The sequence below is a fragment of the Poromitra crassiceps genome, assembly GCF_964638095.1.
Source record: "Poromitra crassiceps genome assembly, chromosome: 20".
Taxonomy (NCBI): domain Eukaryota; kingdom Metazoa; phylum Chordata; class Actinopteri; order Beryciformes; family Melamphaidae; genus Poromitra; species Poromitra crassiceps.
Window position 1 is genome coordinate 11641407 of NC_139637.1, and position 21856 is coordinate 11663262.

At 47.5% G+C, this 21856-nt stretch overlaps 1 protein-coding gene across 1 annotated transcript; it reads right to left on the reverse strand.

Moving 5' to 3' along the window:
- Positions 1–16424: 16424 nt before the first annotated feature.
- On the reverse strand, positions 16425–21235 carry LOC310794579 (H-2 class II histocompatibility antigen, E-S beta chain-like). Its single transcript, XM_083656557.1, has 7 exons — positions 21168–21235; positions 20771–21043; positions 19699–19912; positions 19025–19092; positions 17491–17604; positions 17008–17034; positions 16425–16920 (listed from the first exon to the last, which is right to left on the reverse strand). Exons 1-6 carry the CDS (start codon positions 21220–21222, stop codon positions 17009–17011), a joined length of 750 nt encoding a protein of 249 aa, XP_083512683.1. The 5' UTR covers positions 21223–21235; the 3' UTR covers positions 16425–16920; position 17008.
- Positions 21236–21856: the final 621 nt, after the last annotated feature.

The following is a 21856-nucleotide window of genomic DNA, read 5'->3' on the forward strand; positions in this document are numbered from 1 at the left end:
TTGTTGATCCAAGAAGAAGGCCTACGGGGGGCCGACCTTGGAGATAGGAGAAGCGTACAAGAAGCGCTCTTCTTCCTCCAAGGGGGGGGATATGTAAGAAATCTGGGTTATTTTTATATCATACCACAGTGAGATCACCATCCTCACTCCCATGTGATTTTTCCTGAGACCATCTGGAGATGGTTTAAAGACAAAGAACAACAGACTTGTTTCAAAACAGCGTCATTACTCACACATTTTAAAACAAGAATGACTTCTTATCTCTTGGGGCCTTTTGGCCAGGCTCCGGGCTTCAAAGGGAGCATCGCCAGCAAGCCAGGAGTAAGGCCGTTTCGGGGTGTTAAATCAAACATCCTGTCACCCCTAGAGTGATTTGAACATTTGAATATGCGTTGAACCCAGACAGGAATTTCCATCTGGTTTCACTCCAAGAAGTCCAGGAAAGCAGAGTATGTTAAATGTATGTGAAGGAACTATGTTCAATTATAAAATGAAGGTTCATGTTATAGGAAATGTCATTCTGATAAACTACACGTGGTTTCTGTTTATTTCGGACGTTCATAGGCAGAGTTGTGTTTTGGTGCAAGTCTCACACTTTTGTAGGTGGTACCATAGTGCCCCCTAGTGGGGAATATAATACACTGCTGCTTTGTCAAATGTCCCTGAGTGAAAGTGTTTTCTCTCTCCTTATTCGTGATATTAAGTGTATCCCAAGGCCTATCTTATATATATGAAAGGCATAGTTATACTTTGACTGAGTTTGAATAATATGTGTTTTCATACCACAGACTATGCAGGAGGATTGTTAAAACTGATAAACTCCTTTAGGGAATAACTGTTTTTAATGTCCTATAAACAGAAATATGATTCATGCATAACTTCAATGATTGACTCTATTTTGAATGGGAAAATTTGGAGACTTAGACTTATTTGGTATATAAAGTGTTTAAAAGTGATCTGAGTTATGTCCTATAGGGACGTCCCAGCTAATCTACATATCACTTTTGGGGTATTTAAACCACACCCGAGAATGATACAGATGCTCTTCAACTGAAAACGGAAAAGAAAGGAGGATCCAACATTACCCCTTTTTGCCAAACCATTCCAAGGCCTTGTCTTAACTTTTGATCCCTGCGGCCGCGGGACAAAGCAGTGACAAAGCCGACCGCTTAGTATTGTTTTGTTTATTTGTAGCTTGAAAAGGTGATTCCTGTAAAATCGCAAGAGACGTCTCGCATTTATAGAGTATCGCTTATTTTATAGCTTTTTATTATTTTCTTAACAAGTTTAAAACGAGTATAGACTTTTCCTCCTTTTCTCGAGAGGAAAAGAGGTGACCGCTGCGATAAGCATCCAAATAGAAGGCTCTCGGACCATTTTCGGCCTGCACGCATCAGACGCCGACTGTACCAGCTGGGAGAACACCAGCCTCTCACCGAAGTGCCTAATGGAGCCATCCATTCTTCAAACAAAGTAAGAAAGACAGATTTGCTAATCTGAGCGACGGTGTGTGACGGATATGATCCAACCATGTCCTGTTACAGCCGAGACCGTCTCAGGTGGTAGACTGATTTCTGATACTGTATGATTCAGTGCGGTGAAATGAGTCTGTGTGCAGTCCATGAGCTTTAGAACGGATGAGAAGGTCAGGGTTAATTATCAGAAAATTAGCTTCTTTCCAACTAGGCTAATTCTTCTTATTCCCCCTTCTATTAGAATTAATCATCGGGCGAGTCTTACAATATTAATGAATATATATATGCCTATAACCTGTGTGTGTATAATCGACCTATGCTCAGTGTGATAAATCAATGAAACCATATGTGTTATTTGTAGAATGAATTAGTGTGTTTTTCAGCTATGAGAAGTTGGCTGAAAATGTAATGTTTCAACTGGTCTATTTGAAATAAACGCCATATGTTTTGAAGATAATGATTCAGCTGTTGTTGCTTTTACTTTGAAGTCAGATACCCAGAAGCTTTTCATCAGAGAAAAGAATTCATATTTTTCCTTCAGCAAATGCATTGATCGTGCAAAACCTGTGACCCAAGGCAGGGTGTGTTTATAAATACATGAATCGGGGTGGTGCCCTAATGGTTTGATGGACAGATTAAGCTTATTAATGTGCATATCAAATTAAGTCAAATTAAATAATTCTACAGTATAAACATGTGTGTGTTTATATGAAGAAAGTGTGTTTGTATAAACATGTGTGTGTTTATATGAAGAAAGTGTGTTTGTATAAACATGTGTGTGTTTATATGAAGAAAGTGTGTTTGTATAAACATGTGTGTGTTTATATGAAGAAAGTGTGTTTGTATAAACATGTGTGTGCTTATATGAAGAAAGTGTGTTTGTATAAACATGTGTGTGTTTATATGAAGAAAGTGTGTTTGTATAAACATGTGTGTGCTTATATGAAGAAAGTGTGTTTGTATAAACATGTGTGTGCTTATATGAAGAAAGTGTGTTTGTATAAACATGTGTGTGCTTATATGAAGAAAGTGTGTTTGTATAAACATGTGTGTGTTTATATGAAGAAAGTGTGTTTGTATAAACATGTGTGTGCTTATATGAAGAAAGTGTGTTCATATATTAATGTATTCCTTGTACTTTACCATGCTTTTTTGTTTTTATTATTATCAGCCGTTTCCTCCTGACTGTGGTTCAATCATGAGAGGCCAGTTGGTAGGATTAGACAAACTTTATTTAGCAATCGGCATGCATGGCAAATACTTTGGCGCTTGACTCCATTGGCCAGTGGCGCTGCTCTTGAGGCAAGAGGAGGGCACCTGCATAGGCTTGACTCCATTGGCCAGTGGCGCTGCTCTTGAGGCAAGAGGAGGGCACCTGCATAGGCTAGGAGATCCCCCCCCCCCGGGGGGATCAGGAGTCAAGACTCGTTGGTGGCGGACTGGGGAGGTGGGTGGGGCAAAACAACGCTTCGGAGGACGGCTTCGAGGGAGATGGACTGCCGTGAAGCTGCTGCTGCTATGATCGGCCGGAGAGAGAGAGGTGACGTAGAACCCTTGCTATATATATGAGGATTAACTGACGTCATATTTGACGTCATAGCAGACGTCATACTAGGACTTTGACTGACCACGTTATGCTAGGACTTGACTGTCGTCAGGGGATGATCGGATTATGCATGTGTGGCCTTCAGCTTGAACTATGGTCGGGAGACCTCACTTCAATCATGAGAGGCCAGTTGGTAGGATTAGACAAACTTTATTTAGCAATCGGCATGCATGGCAAATACTTTGGCGCTTGACTCCATTGGCCAGTGGCGCTGCTCTTGAGGCAAGAGGAGGGCACCTGCATAGGCTAGGAGATCCCCCAAAAGGAAGATCTGATTACCGGAAGTTAATTGAGATCTGCAGGCGCCAGTAGTTGATTGTACTTTTCTGGCCTTCGACCTTTTAGCGACTTACAGCTATTTGCGGCTGGCGCTCCCAACTCGGTCGGGCCTTCGATCTTGATACGTTAATGTTTACTTGGTAGGTGCTTATCCTGCCTTCGACCTTTTTTGCGACTTACGGCTATTTGCGGCTGGCGCTCCTAACTCGGTCGGGCACCTCGCGATAGCGCTTCCCAGCTTGGCCTACCTGGCCGCCTTGGCGCTTCGCGATTGTACTTTTCCGGCCTTCGACCTTTTTTAGCGACTTACGTTATTTGCGGCTGGCGCTCCCAACTCGGTCGGGCCTTCGATCTTGGTACATTGATGTTTAGCTTGGCGCTTCCCGGCTTGGCCTACTTGGCTGCCTTGGCGCGACTACCCTGACTTTCTCCGGCTCTCTCTTTCTCTATCCCTCCACCAAAAATTCCCGGCTTGGCTCTTTCTGGCCGCCATGGCGCCTTACCTGACTTAAGGCGCTTCCCGGCTTGGCCTTCCTGGCCGCCATGGCGCCTTACCTGACTTAAGGTGCTTCCCGGCTTGGCCTTCCTGGCCGCCATGGCGCCTTACCTGACTTAAGGCGCTTCCCGGCTTGGCCTTCCTGGCCGCCATGGCGCCTTACCTGACTTAAGGTGCTTCCCGGCTTGGCCTTCCTGGCCGCCATGGCGCCTTACCTGACTTGGCGCTTCCCAGCTTGGCCTACTTGGCCGCCTTGGCGCCTCACCATTTTAACTTGGCCTTCTTGGCCCCCTGACTTGGCCTTCTGACTGACCCTGACTTTCTCTGGCTCTCTCTCTTTCCCCCCCCTTTTTGGCCCCCTGACTTGGCCTTCTGACTGACCCTGACTTTCTCTGGCTCTCTCTCTTTCCCCCTACTCTTTGTCTATCTCCTCTTGTTGTGTTAGTGCTTGCAGCGAGGTGGATGAGGGAAGCTGCACCGTTGAGAATCCCTGCCCTCCCAGCGCCCTCCAAAGAGGGACACATGAGTTGGGCGAGGGCACCGACGTGCCTACCCCCGCAGCGGTTAGAGACAATGAGGCGGTCAGCCCCCTCCCGCCCAGTGCCTTCTTCGATTCCGTGGGTAGGTAAGGGCTAGCCAGATCACCGCTCTGGTTTGCTACTAAGAGGCAGAGCCGGACAACACTCGTGTGATGCAGATCCTCCCAGCACCTTGATGGCTCCGCAGCCATCGCACCCCCTCTGTAGAAAAGGCCCGAAAGTTGAATCATGTTACCGGGTGGGCTTGTATTCTTGGTTAATATTTTGATAGGGTGAGCCAGCTCACGTGATGGTTTTAATTGGATATTATTGCATCAAACGGGAAAGCCGTCAGTCGAGCATGGGGAGTTGAACGCATCAGTCGCTCAGTTGTGCAGTCTGCAGTCATCGTGTTGTGCGTCTATGAAAGAGTGAGTACTTACCTGTTGCTTTGCCCGTCCTGTATTCCGTTGTGTGTATGCTGCTATATGTTGTCCATATGTAGAAGTAATATGTGTTTGTGAGGCTCGTCATGTGGCTGCTACTCGGTGTAAGTTAGGACGCGCGGCGCACTGTTTGATGGCTGTCTGCTCACCCTACCTGACGCAGCACGTCAGTTAAATATGTTGTTTAGTTTTAGGCATGCTATTACGTGTGTTGCATGTTATTGTGCTGTTTCATAGCAGTTTAAGTTGGAGTTAACCTACCGAAGTGGTTGTTGTGCGCTGCATATCGTTTAGTTTATCGAACGTTAAGTTACGGTAGTTAGCCGCAAACCGGAAGTAGATTTTCAGAGTAAAGCTCGGCAACCGGAAGTTAATGATAAATGTTTATAATGACTTTGTCATTTATTACTGTGTTTATTTATCTGCCTCTGTGATGGTTTAAAGAGTAATGTGTATAATGATAGGGATATAACTTATGTTTATGTTTAAGTTTCTCATTACTCATTGTATTTTTGTTATTCTTTCTTTGTTGTACAGAAAACCACAACTATTACCTGCTGTATGACTGACAACAACTCCATATATAAAGACAGTCAACTCTTTAACTCTCTCAGCCTCAATTTATCATACCTGGTGGCCTTAAGTGGTGTTCTGGCCGACACACCGGCGTGAATCTAGTGCTATACAACCTTCAACCAGCGCCTAGTAATTCCCTCCACTACATTTATGGTCCCTCGAGCCAGAGAGCCACTGGATTTACGTCAGAGATGGATCGAGTGCCAGAGTATGAGGCTGGTGGTGCACGCCCTAGACGACGGATTCGTCCCCCTGCACATTTGGCAGATTTTGATGTGCCATATTTGGGCTATACTCAGAGCTACAGAGAGGAAGTAGAGAGAAAGCACCAGGAGGGCAAGGCCAGGATGACCCCCCTCACCTCCCATTATGACTCTCCCCCACGAAGTCACCAGCAGAGACGGGATGCTATTCTTCACGAGACGGACTTGAGCCCACGGCACTTCCAGGAGAATCAGCTAGCCCCCCCGCTGTTACCAGAGAGACAGTTACAAGATTACTCTACTCCCTTAGCTGCAGCGATGCACCCCAGATATTCACAGGAGGATAGTAGAGTTGAGTTGGATGACATTCGCCAGGAGAGGCATCTCCTGCAGCAGACCCAGCGTCACATGTCATCTGATCTAGCTGAGCTGAGATCAATGCGAGCAGAAATGAGAGAGTTGGTGGATGCTGTCCATAACCTACGCGGTCCATCCGTCATTCAGACTCCCAGACCCGAGGTCACGGTGAGTCCGTCACCGCCACCAGCTGAAAGCGAAATTGATGATGAGGAAGAGGAGGATTGGCCTGCACCACCACCATGGTCTGCCCCACCAGAGGAAGAGTTGCTGCTTAGTGACCCTCCAAAGCTACAGTTGCCATATGCAGTGCCACCCCCCACTCCTAAGCAGTCTGTGGGCCAGACACAGGTTCCATACTCGGTCCGCTACGCCCCTCAGACTACAAGGTCATGGGCAGACGCTGCTCCTTATCAGCCCGCTGAGTTCAAGCCGGTTCAGCCTCCGCTGAGACCACACAGTTGTCCTCCCGTTGAACTTAAGTATCCAACAGTGTATGCTGGTCGCAGGAGTGCGCCGGGCTACCTCCCAGTACCGCCACAGCAGTATCCCGGCACGTCTTTGCCACAGCCACAGCCACTGCCGTCTGGACGGTCTCATGGCCAGTATCCCATCACCTCTGTGTCAAGCTACCAGGGGCCACACCCAACTATTCCCAACTTCTCAAGTCGGGACCCAAGTGAGTTTGCACGGCTGAAGATCTCACTGGAGAACCTCCTGCCACCTGATACCACCGAGATGTTTAAATACCAAGTGTTGGTCGATCACCTGCATCTAGAAGAGGCCAAATTAATAGCCGACGCTTACCTCAACTCGCAAATGCCCTTCTCAGACACGATGAACGCCTTGAATGACAAGTTTGGCCAACCACATCAGATAGCACTGACGCGCATTGCGTCTGTGATGGACTCACCAGACATAAGGCGTGGAGACTTCGTCGCATTCGAGAGGTTTGCGCTCCAGCTACAGTCACTGGTGGGAATGCTAAGAACATTAGGCCCTGAAGGAGAAGTGGAACTACAGTGCGGCTCACATGTTGCTCGTCTGCTGAGTAAGCTGCCACCTGAGCAGAGAGCAGAGTTCCGCCGCTGCATGTTCCATCAGGGCACCCGAGCCCACACCTTAACAGATTTTGCAGAGTGGCTGAAATATGAGTCCTGGTGCCAAGACTCCGAAGGACAGGTGGCCGTGAGAGGGGCTAGGGAGAAGCCGGTGTCCAAACCTGAGGGACGTCAGGGTAAGCGAGTTACCACTGTCCTTCATGGTGTGAATGATGCAGCTAAGAAACCAGAGGTTCTAGTGCCAGGTAGCACCGTCAAAGGGAACAAGAGCAAACCATACTGTCCGTTCTGCAATGAGGAACACTGGCTCAGTCAATGCACCGCAGTGACCAAGCTGACCAGGGATCAGCTGACAGAATGGATAAAGTCCAACAAGAGGTGTTGGCGCTGTGCACGACCACACCAAGCGGCTCAGTGCAACTTGAAGAAGCCATGTAGCCTGTGCCAAGGGAAGCACCTCCAGGTGCTACATGAGGTAAATGTGAGACCACCTAAGGACTCAGCAGCAAGATCATCAGCGGAGAGCTATGGCCCCAGGACCACGACAGAGGTTCTGTATCTAGATAGACCCACTGAAGGCAGCCGAGTCCTTCTGAAAGTTGTTAAGGTCCGGATTCACCATGGTAACCGAACACTCAACACCTACGCCATACTGGACGACGGCTCCGAAAGAACCATGCTGTTGCCAGATGCAGCCAAGGAGTTAGGTGTGCAAGGGACTCCCGAGGACCTACCGCTACGCACAATTCGACAGGATGTGCAGACCCTCCCTGGTGCAGCAGTGTCGTTCTCCATTTCATCTCCTTTCCGGCCAAAGACAAAGTTCAAGATTATGGGAGCTTTCACCACTGCACGCATCGGATTAGCGACCCATGCGTACCCCATGGAGCAACTCCGGAAGAGTTACGAGCACCTTATTGGCCTCCCCATACGGACTCTAACCGATGTTCAGCCCATGCTTCTCATTGGGAGTGATCACCCTCATCTCATCACCCCCATTGAACCGGTCAGGTTGGGACCTCCAGGAGGGCCAGCTGCCATCCACACACGGCTGGGCTGGACTCTACAGGGCCCAGCTAGTCTAGTCGGCCACCTAACCCGACCACAGCAGTGTCTATTTACGACAGTAGTACCCCAGGTGAGCGAACTGATGGGACACGTCGAGAGACTTTGGCAGGTCGATACTGTTCCATTCCGGAGTGAGAAGCTGGTCACTCGTTCAAAGCAAGACCAAGAGGCTATCGGTATCCTCGAGACCAAAACCACCAGAGTAGAGGTCGACGGCATTCTACGATATGCCACCCCACTGCTCCGCCGGAGGGACATGCCGCTCCTCCAGGCCACCAAAGAAGCGGTCATGCCCACTCTACGGAGTGTAGAAAGGCGACTGGCCAGAGACCCTACAAAGGCCGAAGCCTACCGAGTGGAGATGGAGAAACTGATCAAAGCAGGCTCGGTCATCAGGTGTGACACTGAAGTACCAGTCAAGGAAGGCCGGGAGGCATGGTACATCCCTCACCACATGGTGAGCCATAACGGCAAGAACAGGGTGGTATTCAACTGCTCCTACCAGTACCGGGGGCAGAACCTGAACGACTACCTCCTGCCTGGGCCAACCTTAGGAGCATCACTTCTGGGAGTATTGCTACGCTTCAGAGAGCAGGCAGTGGCAGTCAGTGGGGACATCAGAGGCATGTTCCACCAAGTTCGCCTCCTTCCAGAAGATCGGGCCTTGCTCAGGTTCGTTTGGCGGGATGCCAGTCAAGGAGAGCTTCCGGCGGTGTACGAGTGGCAGGTACTACCGTTTGGAACGACGTGTAGCCCCTGCTGTGCTACGTTTGCCTTACAGCGCCATGTCATTGATAACAGCCAACCAGACGAAGAGGTGAGGACCTCTGTCGAGAGGTGCTTTTATGTGGATAATTGCCTACAGAGTGTCAACACCATCACTGAGGCCAGGCAACTGATCGACAAGTTACGAGCCCTCCTAGCATCAGGCGGCTTTGATCTGCGACAATGGGCCAGCAATGAAGCAGATGTTATAAGTCACCTCCCAGAAGAGAGCCGCTCAGCTAGCGTTGAGTTGTGGCTAGCTCAGAACAGGACGGATGCCCCAGAGTCCACTCTAGGACTAAGCTGGCTCTTCCACACGGACGTCCTAGGCTACAAGCATCGCCATGTGGAGTATGGTGTTCCTACGATGCGCAACATATACAAAGTGCTGGCGAGTCAGTATGACCCCTTGGGGTTCATCTTACCCTACACTTCCAGGGCAAAGATACTTGTCAGGCACCTTTGGGACAAGCACAGGGGCTGGGATGACCCACTGCTACCGCAAGAGCTTCTGCAGCAGTGGGAAGCATGGGAGGAAGAACTGAAGATCTTGCCTCAAGTCACCCTGCCTCGACCATACTTGTCAAAGGACGTGGATGTTGTCGGACTTCATAGAGAGGTACATATCTTCTGTGATGCCTCCGAAGAAGTTTACGGATCGGTGGCATACCTCCGGACCACTGACAGGCATGGTGGAGTGTATCTGTCGTTCCTCATGGGTCGCTCCAGGGTTGCTCCCAAGCGATTCCATTCTATGCCACGACTAGAGCTCTGTGCCGCGCTCACAGGGGCACAACTCTCACAGGTGCTGGGGAGGGAGCTGACCATCCCCATTGAGAAGACGATCCTGTGGTCTGATTCCACCACGGTGCTGACGTGGCTGAAGTCTGAATCCTGCCGATTTAAGGTCTTCGTCGGTGCCCGCGTGGCTGAGATACAGGAGCTGACCGACAGGCATGCCTGGAGGTATGTTGATTCAGCAAGGAACCCCGCTGATGACGTGACACGGGGAAAGACGCTGAAGGAGCTCGTTGAGCACAATAGATGGAGTCAGGGACCCTCCTTCCTCCTGCTAAGTCCAGACTCATGGCCAGAGGACCCTGCTGTGGACCAAGGAGAAGATGCTGCAGAGCTACGCAAGTCTACGTTCTGTGGGGTTGCCACCACAGCCTCAAGCCAGTCAACTGCAGACCTGAGCCAGTATAACTCTTGGAAGGAGCTGCTGGAGGCGACCGCGCGGGAGTTGCATGGGGCGGCCGATGCTAATGCTCATCTTACGGCTGAAGACTACCGCCAAGCTGAGCGGTTGATCCTCCAGAGGGCTCAGAGGGACAGTTTCCAGCAGGAGTACAGCCTACTGAGAGCTGGTAAGCCAGTCCTTAGAAGCAGTCGACTTCTCACTCTGTCGCCAGAGCTGGATGCGAAGGGTGAGCTTCTATGTGTTGGAGGCCGACTTCGTCATGCAGAGCACCTTGAGCCAACCGCCCAACATCCAGTCATCTTAGATCCAGGTCATCAAGTGACTAGGCTTCTGATCCAAGATTTTGACAATCGTCTCCACCACCCAGGCCCAGAGCGGGTATTTGCTGAGCTTCGACGCTCCTTCTGGATCCTGCGAGGGCGTGAAGCTGTTCGGCGCCACCAGTCCAGCTGCGCTGACTGTCGGCGATGGAGAGCTAGACCCAGCGTACCGAAGATGGCAGACCTCCCAGTGGCCCGTCTGCGCCTGTTCAAGCCTGCTTTCTATTCCACGGGGATGGACTGCTTCGGGCCATTCGAAGTCAAGATGGGCCGGCGGGTGGAGAAGAGATGGGGAATCATTTTTAAGTGCCTTACAACCAGGGCGGTGCACTTAGACCTCCTCACCGCCATTGACACGGATGCCTTCCTCATGGCCCTTCGTCGGTTCATCGCCCGTCGAGGAACGCCTGCAGAGCTGTACTCCGATCAGGGGACAAATTTCAGAGGAGGTGAGAGAGAACTCCGAGAGGCCTTCATGGAAATCTCTCCGGAACTAGAACAGCTCCTCGCCCCACAGAGGATCATCTTCCGTTTCAACCCCCCGGCTGCTCCCCACTTCGGAGGGGTGTGGGAAAGGGAGATACGCTCAGTTAAGAGTGCGCTCTACACCGTCGTGGGTGCGCAATCGGTCTCCGCAGAAGTGCTCTACACCGTGCTTACAGAGGTGGAAGGGATTCTTAACAGTAAGCCATTGGGTTACGTATCTTCAGATCCCAGTGACCCAGATCCCGTGACTCCCAATGTTCTTCTGATGGGGCGGCCTGATGGTTCACTGCCTCAAGTAGTCTACCCTGAGAGTGAGCTCCTCACCCGCCGCCGATTGCAGCACTCCCAAGTTTTAGCCGACCACTTCTGGGCCCGTTTCATCCGGCTCTACTTGCCAAGTCTCCAAGCTCGTCAGAAATGGCAGGCTACACCAGCTGACATTGTCGACGAATGTGTGGTGATGATCGTCGATCCACATCTTCCCCGAGCACTCTGGCCCATTGGGAGGGTGGTCAAGACCCATCCCAGCCCTGATGGACATGTCAGATCTGCTGACGTGAAAGTAAAGGAGAGAGTCTACACTCGGCCGGTTGCCAGGCTGGTGGTCCTTCCAGCACTTCCTTCCGGAGAGGATGGGGACACTTCTACTCCTGCAACCTCATCTCAACCTTAGAACTTTGTTGCCTTTTATTGATGAGCAAAGGTATTAGATACCTTTGGGGGCGGCTGTAGAAAAGGCCCGAAAGTTGAATCATGTTACCGGGTGGGCTTGTATTCTTGGTTAATATTTTGATAGGGTGAGCCAGCTCACGTGATGGTTTTAATTGGATATTATTGCATCAAACGGGAAAGCCGTCAGTCGAGCGTGGGGAGTTGAACGCATCAGTCGCTCAGTTGTGCAGTCTGCAGTCATCGTGTTGTGCGTCTATGAAAGAGTGAGTACTTACCTGTTGCTTTGCCCGTCCTGTATTCCGTTGTGTGTATGCTGCTATATGTTGTCCATATGTAGAAGTAATATGTGTTTGTGAGGCTCGTCATGTGGCTGCTACTCGGTGTAAGTTAGGACGCGCGGCGCACTGTTTGATGGCTGTCTGCTCACCCTACCTGACGCAGCACGTCAGTTAAATATGTTGTTTAGTTTTAGGCATGCTATTACGTGTGTTGCATGTTATTGTGCTGTTTCATAGCAGTTTAAGTTGGAGTTAACCTACCGAAGTGGTTGTTGTGCGCTGCATATCGTTTAGTTTATCGAACGTTAAGTTACGGTAGTTAGCCGCAAACCGGAAGTAGATTTTCAGAGTAAAGCTCGGCAACCGGAAGTTAATGATAAATGTTTATAATGACTTTGTCATTTATTACTGTGTTTATTTATCTGCCTCTGTGATGGTTTAAAGAGTAATGTGTATAATGATAGGGATATAACTTATGTTTATGTTTAAGTTTCTCATTACTCATTGTATTTTTGTTATTCTTTCTTTGTTGTACAGAAAACCACAACTATTACCTGCTGTATGACTGACAACAACTCCATATATAAAGACAGTCAACTCTTTAACTCTCTCAGCCTCAATTTATCATACCTGGTGGCCTTAAGTGGTGTTCTGGCCGACACACCGGCGTGAATCTAGTGCTATACAACCTTCAACCAGCGCCTAGTAATTCCCTCCACTACACCCTCGCTTCCGTCTAGATCTCTCAGCTGGACTGCATTTTTTGCCCCTGCATTCCCATAGGCTATCCGTGTTCTTTCGTCTGATTGCCACCTCTGTATTCCCCTCTATTAAGATACAACTTCGATTACCGGGCGAGGCCCGGATTTACTCAGTGAAAGTGTGGTGTTAGGAATATTTGATTGGGTACTGCTTCATCAATTCATGCTAGAGATAAACCCCCCCAAAAATAACCGGGAGATTTACTGCGCCTTACTGGGCGCCGTGCTTTTCGGGGGGCCACCACCAACGAGACATTATTTGGCACGGACGTCCGGGACACTGTTCGTTGCCATGCTTGCCGATGAAGGGAGGAGGGTCCTTTGGGCCGCCGGTATGGCCACCCGCTCCGGGCGGATGTGGCTGGAGAATGCTGATGAAGACCGGCGGCCCGTTTGCTGGAGGGAGGCGGAGGACACTCCTTGCACGGCGGCTGAGGTGGCCGCTCCGATCCTGAAGGAGTGGCTGGAGAAGTTCTTCGTCGGGAGGTTGCACTTCTGGAGCGTCTGCTTGAGGTGCAGGACGAACCAGGATCTTGTCATGTGGTGACGAGCGGCTTGGAGAAGCGCTGAAGCTGGGGTGCCGCAGCCTCTCGGGCACTCTGGGCAGACCGAAAGGTCCATGGGGCGAACGGCTCACTCTGGCGGCAACAGCTGAAATGTAGTGCTTAATGCATGAGATATAAAGAAACTGGTTAATAAACAAGTGAGAGAAAGCGATGGTTTCACCGCCTTGCAAGTGCACCATGGACTGCTAGTTGCAACTCGCAGTGATATGTTATGGTTGGCCACATATAGCGATGGGGTTCGCAGCCTCTTGTTACCTGACTAGCGTGACACTGTATCAATTATTTTAGCTTTGGTATTGTTTATGGTTAAGAAGGGGCAAAGCCGTCTCTACTTTCTGAGACGGCTGAGGTCCTTCAACGTCTGCCGGACCATGCTGAGGATGTTCTATGAGTCGGTAGTGGCTAGTGCCTTCCTGTATGCTATTGTGTGCTGGGGCAGCAGGCTGAAGGCAGCGGATGCCAACGACTCAGCAACTGATCCATAAGGCCTGGGGCTGGATCTGGGCTCTCTGACTGCGGTGTCAGAGAAGAGAACGTTGTCCAGGCTACGTTCCACCATGAACGATGACTCGCACCCACTCCACGGCGTGCTAGTCGAACACAGGAGTACGTTCAGTGAGAGACTGATTCCGCCTAGATGCAGTACGGAGAGGCCCGGGGAATCATTCCTGCCTGTGGCCATTAGTCTATTTAATGCCTCTCTTAAAAGAGCACCTCGGAGACGCTCAGTCTCCCTGAGACTGAGCCAGTCGATAGGTTAACTGTGCCTGGCTGAGCCACGTGTAACGTATAGGGCAAGCCGACTTAATATGGTCCAGGGTGCAATAATGATAATTGACACGGAATGTATTCTTGCCTGACGTATTTTGTATTTTTGCTACTTACATTCCACTTATTTTTGCTTCTAGTGCATTTACTAGTTATTCTATGCTATGTTGTGTTTTTCTGCTTATTGCTTACTACTGCATTTGCATTGCATTTACTACTGTTTATTTTAAGCTGTGTGTTCTGTGAGCGAGCTACTGTAACGTAAGTAATTCTGATTCTGCTTCTGAAGAAATGCCAGAGGCATTTTACTTTGAAATTCGTTGAGCACAGGAAGTGGTGTATTAAGACCGGGTAGCTTGACACGGAAAAGACGTCAGCATTTCCCTGGGCCGTCTGGGTTCGGTCTGAAAGTTGTGCAGTCATTCTAGCTGATGCTCAGACAAGCTCCACGGGCCAGGGGTGTTAGAATGGCCCCTTGCGTGGTTATTATTATTATTATTATTATTATTATTATTATTATTATTATTATTATTATTATTAAGTTGTGACTCCCGCTGGCCATTTGCCAGAAAGCGATTTCCGCCAGCGTTGCCAGACGTACGATAATTATCGTATGTGTACGATAATTTCGACCTCTGTACGGAATACGTCTGAATTTTACTGGACTGGTAGATTGCCCGTTTAAATACTGAAGTAATGATACTTTCCTCATGGGTCCTTTCGCGTCCGCGGGTGGCTGGTCCTCCGGGGTATGCTCGGTGTGCTGTGGTCGTCGACCCTGTCCTTGGTAGAGCCTGGGGACGCGATGATCGCGGTGCGGAAGCCTGAATGCTTGGACGCCTGGACATGCTGCTTGCTGAACGAAAATGTTAGTCACTGATTGTCAGTCTGAAAGTCTGTTGTTGACTTGGGGCGGACTCCTGACTGGAGGGAAATGGCCGCTTTGCTTGAGCCGATTTGCTCCGTGAATGGAGATAGCAAGGAAAGATTGACGACGTGAGAGACAGCGTCGGCGGCCCCTCGCAGTGGAGCGCCCCGCGTTGGCAGCCTGCAGCCCGGCCGTCTCGGAAGGCCAATGCGCTCCGTGCCGACCCGGAACAGGGTATGCAAAACAACGCTTCGGAGGACGGCTTCGAGGGAGATGGACTGCCGTGAAGCTGCTGCTGCTATGATCGGCCGGAGAGAGAGAGGTGACGTAGAACCCTTGCTATATATATGAGGATTAACTGACGTCATATTTGACGTCATAGCAGACGTCATACTAGGACTTTGACTGACCACGTTATGCTAGGACTTGACTGTCGTCAGGGGATGATCGGATTATGCATGTGTGGCCTTCAGCTTGAACTATGGTCGGGAGACCTCACTTTATCAGGACTTTTCAAAGTCTGAGGGTGTGGGCCTCCCCACAGACAAAAATTGGGGACAAAGCCCCCCCACACACACACACACACCAGTTTACTTGTTGATGTCTGTAGTTTTGCTAAATTCCTGGATGCCTATGGGATCAGATTGGTATTTGGCCGCAGCAATTATTTGATCCATACAATTGAGACAAGATAGCTTCAGACTATTTAAATAAAGGTCGGTCTGAAGGCATTTATTTGTTTCTGACTCTGGCAAATTGGGGAAAATGGTAAAACCCAAAACTACTGTATCTCTGAACTATCTTTAACCAAATCACACACATTTAGGCTATTCTATGTGATCTCCCACTTTGAAAACCTCTTATATGGTTCATCACATGAGTTGTCAGGTGACCCACTGAGAAGGATATTTGTAGGTCAGATCAGAAGCATCAGAATTCTTTATTCACCAAGGTATGTTTTCACATACAAGGAGGTTCAGGTGCTGCATGTAAACTCTAAACCTGCTAATTTAGTGTTGGTGAAAACACTGAGAAACCAGCATGTTTCAGGATCAATCCTCATTTAAAAGGTGTTTTCGAGGTTTTCATGTCAACAGAAGTGAATATAAAGTTATGGAATATTACAGTAATCATAAGTGCTATGGGTTTACTTTATAATCAGTGATGGACTGCAAATATGGACAGAGCTTCATAATCAATTATACAGATACTATGATAAATATAGAACTACTAAATATGTAATGATGACATGGGAGACTTTTCCCAAGGATCTTTCATGTGATGCTGACACAACACAAACAAACATAAGGAGAGTCTCAGCTAAAATAACAAAGTGATAGAGTGCTTCCCAAAGATTTATTGTAGGAAAAGACATCTCACTCCAGTAGATATATGAGAATCTAACACTCAGAAAACCTTAAAGCAGATAACATCTTGAAGCAGTTGATGTGATTTCACAGATGAAGTTAAAGGACAAAAGTCTTTCATCTGACTCAGTTTGAGGAAGTTAGTCGCTGAGAAAGAAGCATGTCACACAGGAAGGCGAAGCCTCAAGTCACAAATACATTCGACTCGAGTGACACTCAGATACACGTCATGTGACATACATGTGCTGTATGTCATGCTACATATGTGTGCTGTATGTCATGCTACATATGTGTGCTGTATGTCATGCTACATGTCTCAGTACATACACTATGTGCCGTACATCACATTATGTCACACACATTTTCACTGCCAACTCCTCACATATACTGACGTTCTGTCAGGACTTTTTTCCAAATGTGTTCGACGCCTACTTTTTGAGGCTTATAATTCGTCACATAAGACTCTAAATTACATAGTTGAAAGGTTTTGGTGCATTTTGCTTGGCAGGGTCTTTAAGTTCCTCCACCAATTTGAAAATGTCGCTGCATTTGGTTCTGATTAGGCAACTAAAACAAGTTGGTTAAGGTTAGGGTTATGGTTTGGGTTAAGTATGTGCCATACATCATGTATATCACATTAGCACAGTACATAGACGACAGTAGCCTATATGTATATCACCAAACATGTATGTGCTGTAGATCATGTGTCACAGCACATGTGCAGTGTATCACAGAAGGCTTGAAGCAGAAACAGCGGCTTCTCCTCTCCAGCAGGTGGCAGCACTGAAAACAAAAGAAAGCAGGTTGAGTTCCCCGCTGACTTTTTATTCCAGGAGACACAACAGGACTCCTACTATCAATGATTCCTACCTCAGTTAGTGGGAACCAGAACCCGACCTGATTTAAAACAAGAGAAGAAGAGGCTGTTGTTATTTAGTCATTATTATGTTATTGTTCTGCAAAGTCTGAAGAGTCTGAACTGGTCTGATGTGGTCTCAAGTGGTCTGAAGTGTCTGAAGTCTGAAGTAGCCTGAAGTGGTCTAGTGCAGTTACAGTTCTCAAAATCTTTCACGTGAAGGACCCCTAAACTGACAAAAATTAGACCACGGACCCCCATTTGATAGGATTTTGTCCCACGGTGCCCCATATGATAATAAGATTGATGCATTTAAATGTTTTATTACAGAAAGTGTATAAAAACCCATGAACAAAATAGTCATTGTGTTACTTATGAAGGGAATTATAGCGCAAAGAAATTACCCCCCTTTTGGCTGGGGACCCCCTGGAACCCCTTCAAGGACCCCTGGGGCTCCCCGGACCCCCATTTGAGAACCACTGGTCTAGTGGACTGACCTTGGGCCTTCCTCCTGTAGAAGATGAATCCAGCCAGAGGTAAGATGAGACCCAGAGCCAGTCCTGAGGCTCCGATGGCCATCTTGTTTCTCTCAGACTCAGGCATGGAGGGATCTGTGGAGACATTGAGATGGTTGATTTCAGACAATCCAGTGTAACTCAATCTGACTGGCTTGTCCAAGGAGGCGTGTTTTAGCTGGTGACTGTGTGGACACGGCTCAGTAACATGATTCACTTTTATTACTGTGATGACTTCACACTTCACACTCTGGAATAGCTACTGTTATTTTTTATTTTGTAAAATAAAAGCACAGATTCAGAGATTACATGTCCAAGGCTACTAATGATGAATGGACCTACTAACAACATACTCCTAAATGTCTTAATAATAACATAATTTATAGCTCAAGTATTGTGTATTCTATTACATTGTCTGTTATGTAATGTATATATTTTCTTGGACCTGCAGGAAGACTAGCGGTCGAGTAGGCGTCAGCTAATGTGGATCTGTTTTAGTAAACAAATAAACAAATACTGATCAGTAATATCTGATCACTGATATGACAGATTAGGATGAATAATAGGATTATTAATTATAAGTGTTATAGTGACACAGTATAATGTCACACAGTACAATCCAATGGGAGGCTAAAGAAGGGTGATATGCCAGAATCTGACCTGCATGCACTACATGAGTCTCTGATTAAAGTGTCACAGTTTACAAATACAGAGGTATTTAACTTTCAAATTCTTTGTAGTGACGTTAACTTTGATGCCCTTAGACCCCCTAGTGGCGACAGGTGGTAGACCCGGTGTGGCTGGTGTTGATGAGGGAAACAACACAAAATGGTAGCCTCCTGTGACAACTCTTAGTGAGTGTACAGCAGTGATACTCAACTTGTGGCCCGGGGGCCAGATGCAGCCCGTGATACGGTGCCAAGTGGCCCCCTGGCCATTTTCTAATTCACAATGAAAACTATAAAGTTCGACTGAGCTCCAGATAAATTCTCAAATATCACCACCTGCTCGCCACCCAGGTACTTCAATGTACTAACTTAACTTAACCTATCCTGTGTGCACAAAATTGTCAGACTAAACTCCGGCTGACACCCCAAGTATCTACAATCCCTATCCCTGGTGTACAGTATGAAGAACCAAGATGACAAGACACACAGGCAGACAGGCAGATAGGATGCAGACAGACAGACAGACAGACAGACAGGCAGACAAGCAGGCAGACAGACAGACAGACAGACAGACAGACAGGCAGACAAGCAGGCAGACAGACAGACAGGCAGACAGACACACAGACAGACAGACAGACAGACAGACAGACAGGCAGACAGACAGGCAGACAGACAGACAGACAGACACACAGACAGACAGACAGACAGACAGACAGACAGACAGGCAGACAGACAGGCAGACAGACAGACAGACAGACAGGCAGACAGACAGACAGACAGACAGACAGACAGACAGGCAGACAGGCAGACAGGCAGACAGACAGACAGACAGGCAGACAGGTAGTTACCCCAGTCCTTGATCACAGGCTCGAACAGGCTGGGGTGCTCCACGATGCAGGAGATCTTCTCTCCAGACCTGTTCAACACACACACACACACACACACACACACACACACACACACACACACACACACACACACGTCAGTCAGCAGTGGCACTGTCTCCTCTCCTCTGTGCCATGTACACGCTGGCTGGTGGATCCTGGTCGTAATTCTGCTGATCTCTGTATTATAAACTGCCCTTAATAACTAACAAACTAAACATCACAGATGATTAAAATAAATTGCACATTTCTCGCTAGAAATGTATCAAAACACAATTTAATTCAGAAACTCTCTTCGGACATTGCATTTCCACTGGTACTCAGTAGAATTTCCTGAAACACCTGAGTGTGTACTCCAGATGAATCTAGACTCACCTGGGTGTATAGCCTACAGGTGCATCTGGACTCACCTGGGTGTATAGCCTACAGGTGCATCTGGACTCACCTGGGTGTATAGCCTACAGGTGGATCTGGACTCACCTGGGTGTATAGCCTACAGGTGCATCTGGACTCACCTGGGTGTATAGCCTACAGGTGCATCTGGACTCACCTGGGTGTATAGCCTACAGGTGCATCTGGACTCACCTGGGTGTGTACTCCAGGTGGATCTGGACTCACAAAGGTGGATCTGCACTCACCTGGGTGTGTACTCCAGGTAGGAGTGGAACTGGGAGTACCAATTGCCGTCGACCATCTCTTCAGTGGAAGAGACATCAGAGGTGACTTCCTCGTCATCTCTCAGCCAAGTCACATCGATTTGTTTTGGGTAGAAGTCGTAGGCGCTGCACATCAGCATGGCCGTGTGTTTCCCACCATTGTGCATCACTGACCTCAGCCTGACAGAGGGTTTCACTGCAGGACACAGTGTTAGTGTTATCATCATCACCATCATCATCATCACCATCATCATCATCATCATCATCATCATCATCATCATCATCATCATCATCATCATCATCATCATCATCATCATCATTATTATTATTATTATTATTATTATTATTATTGTTGTTGTTGTTGTTGTTGTTGTTGTTGTTGTTGTTGTTGTTGTTGGTGGTGGTGGTAGTAATAGTAGTAACTGCAGTAGTATTACACAGAAACAGTACTAACAGTAATAATACTCCTAGTTGCAGCATCAGTGTTTTGCCCCCAGATGGCGTCACTGAGCTCAGTCTGGTTCAGAGTTTATCCGAACCAGAATCAGAATCACTTTTATTGCCACACTATGCAAAATTACATAGGGAATTTGTCTTTAATGACAAATTGAATTTAAATTTGAAAGACATTTGATATAGGCTATAGACATTTAATTTTCCTGTAATCATATTTACATTTTTCTTTCAAGTGAATATTTCCATAGATGCATACTGTCAAAAATATTTCAATGTGGTGAATTGTAGACACAATTTTACATTTTATGATGATTGATCAATAGATAAGCTATAAACCAATACAGATGTTTAATCGAAGGTTGACAGCAGATACACGCATAGAACGATTTCATATAGATTGCATCTACATGTGAAAAAAAATCAAAATGAAACAGTAAAAACATTTAAATCTGACAGAAATGTTTGTAAGTGTGGAAATGTTTTCTTCAAATTAAATAATGTTAATTGACAAAGATGTAGAATGAAAGTAGTTGATGGGGTGTTTATTATTATGACTGAGGTTAATTTGATGTGTTTATTGTAGAGAGGAGCAGCTCACCTGTCTTAGACAGAACAACTTTGTAGAGAGCGTCAGCGTTGGGTTTGCAGTAGCTGTACTTCTGCTGCGTCCTCGTCCTGATTACTGCAGGATCCTTGTTAAAGGCCTCTGCTTGCTTCAGCCCAAACTCAGTGTAGCCGACATATTTCCCCACACTGCTGCTGAACCTGGCAAACTCATCCTTGTTGTAATACATAGAGTAAATGTACTCTATGTCCTTCACCTCAGTGGAGTTGAACACACAATGCGTCACATCATAATTCTCAAATCCATCTGGAGATCAAAGACACACAATCTGTTTAGTTTCACAGATATAAATATAATTTCTATTCCAACTGAAGAGTATTATCTCTGAGCTAGTTATTGATCAGTTCAGATATTGATGTATTGATCCTACCTGCTCCATACAGACTGATGAAGAAGAGGGAGAAGAGCAGAACAGATGAAGCCATGTCCCTTTGTTGAGTTCACTAACTGACAGACTCAACCCGAGTCTTGCTATAAAAACCAATGTAGGAGCCACACACTGGTCACATGACCAGCATCACCTGTTGCCAGGCAGACAGTTCAGCCGGCTGCTGGTGGCAGAGAGTAGCCTGGTATCGATCCAGACCCATATGAATCACAGCTGTCACACTCTTCATCGTCTGGGCACCTTTCACCCCGCTTTTTGTCATGGGGCGTAAACCACGGAACCAGAATGAACACCGGAAGGCAGTGCGCCAAAAAACGTCTTTGTTGCCGTTAGCTTGACGTCTCTTTCCTCGATTAATTGTCTGATGCAAAGCTTCTGTATTGGCTTAAAAGATGTGAGATTGTGAATCCGCAATGTTTCTAAAATAACTTCTTCAAAAACTTTGTTCGGTACGTCCATCTTTTGTTTTGTTGTTTGCCAAGTTAACGTAAAAGTTGACGAGCTAGAAACGTTGCCCATCCGGTCTAGGGCGGGCTCTAACGTGATCTAATGTTACCAATAATAAGTTAAGTTAAGTTAAGTTAAGTTAGTTAGTTATCATTTATTTCCTTTATTTATCCCCATGGGGAAATTCATAATGCATTGCAGAGCACTGCTAGCTCTATGTGGCA

Excerpts from the sequence above, each read along its gene's own strand:
- LOC310794579 (XM_083656557.1), bottom strand. The coding sequence starts at position 21,222 with ATGGCTTCATCTGTTCTGCTCTTCTCCCTCTTCTTCATCAGTCTGTAT. Across the intron at positions 19,093-19,698 it reads TACCTGGAGTACACACCCAG|GTCTGGAGAGAAGATCTCCT; the intron begins GTGAGTGCAGAT and ends TGTGTTGAACAG. Across the intron at positions 17,035-17,490 it reads CTACAGGAGGAAGGCCCAAG|GTCGGGTTCTGGTTCCCACT; the intron begins GTCAGTCCACTA and ends GTTTTAAATCAG.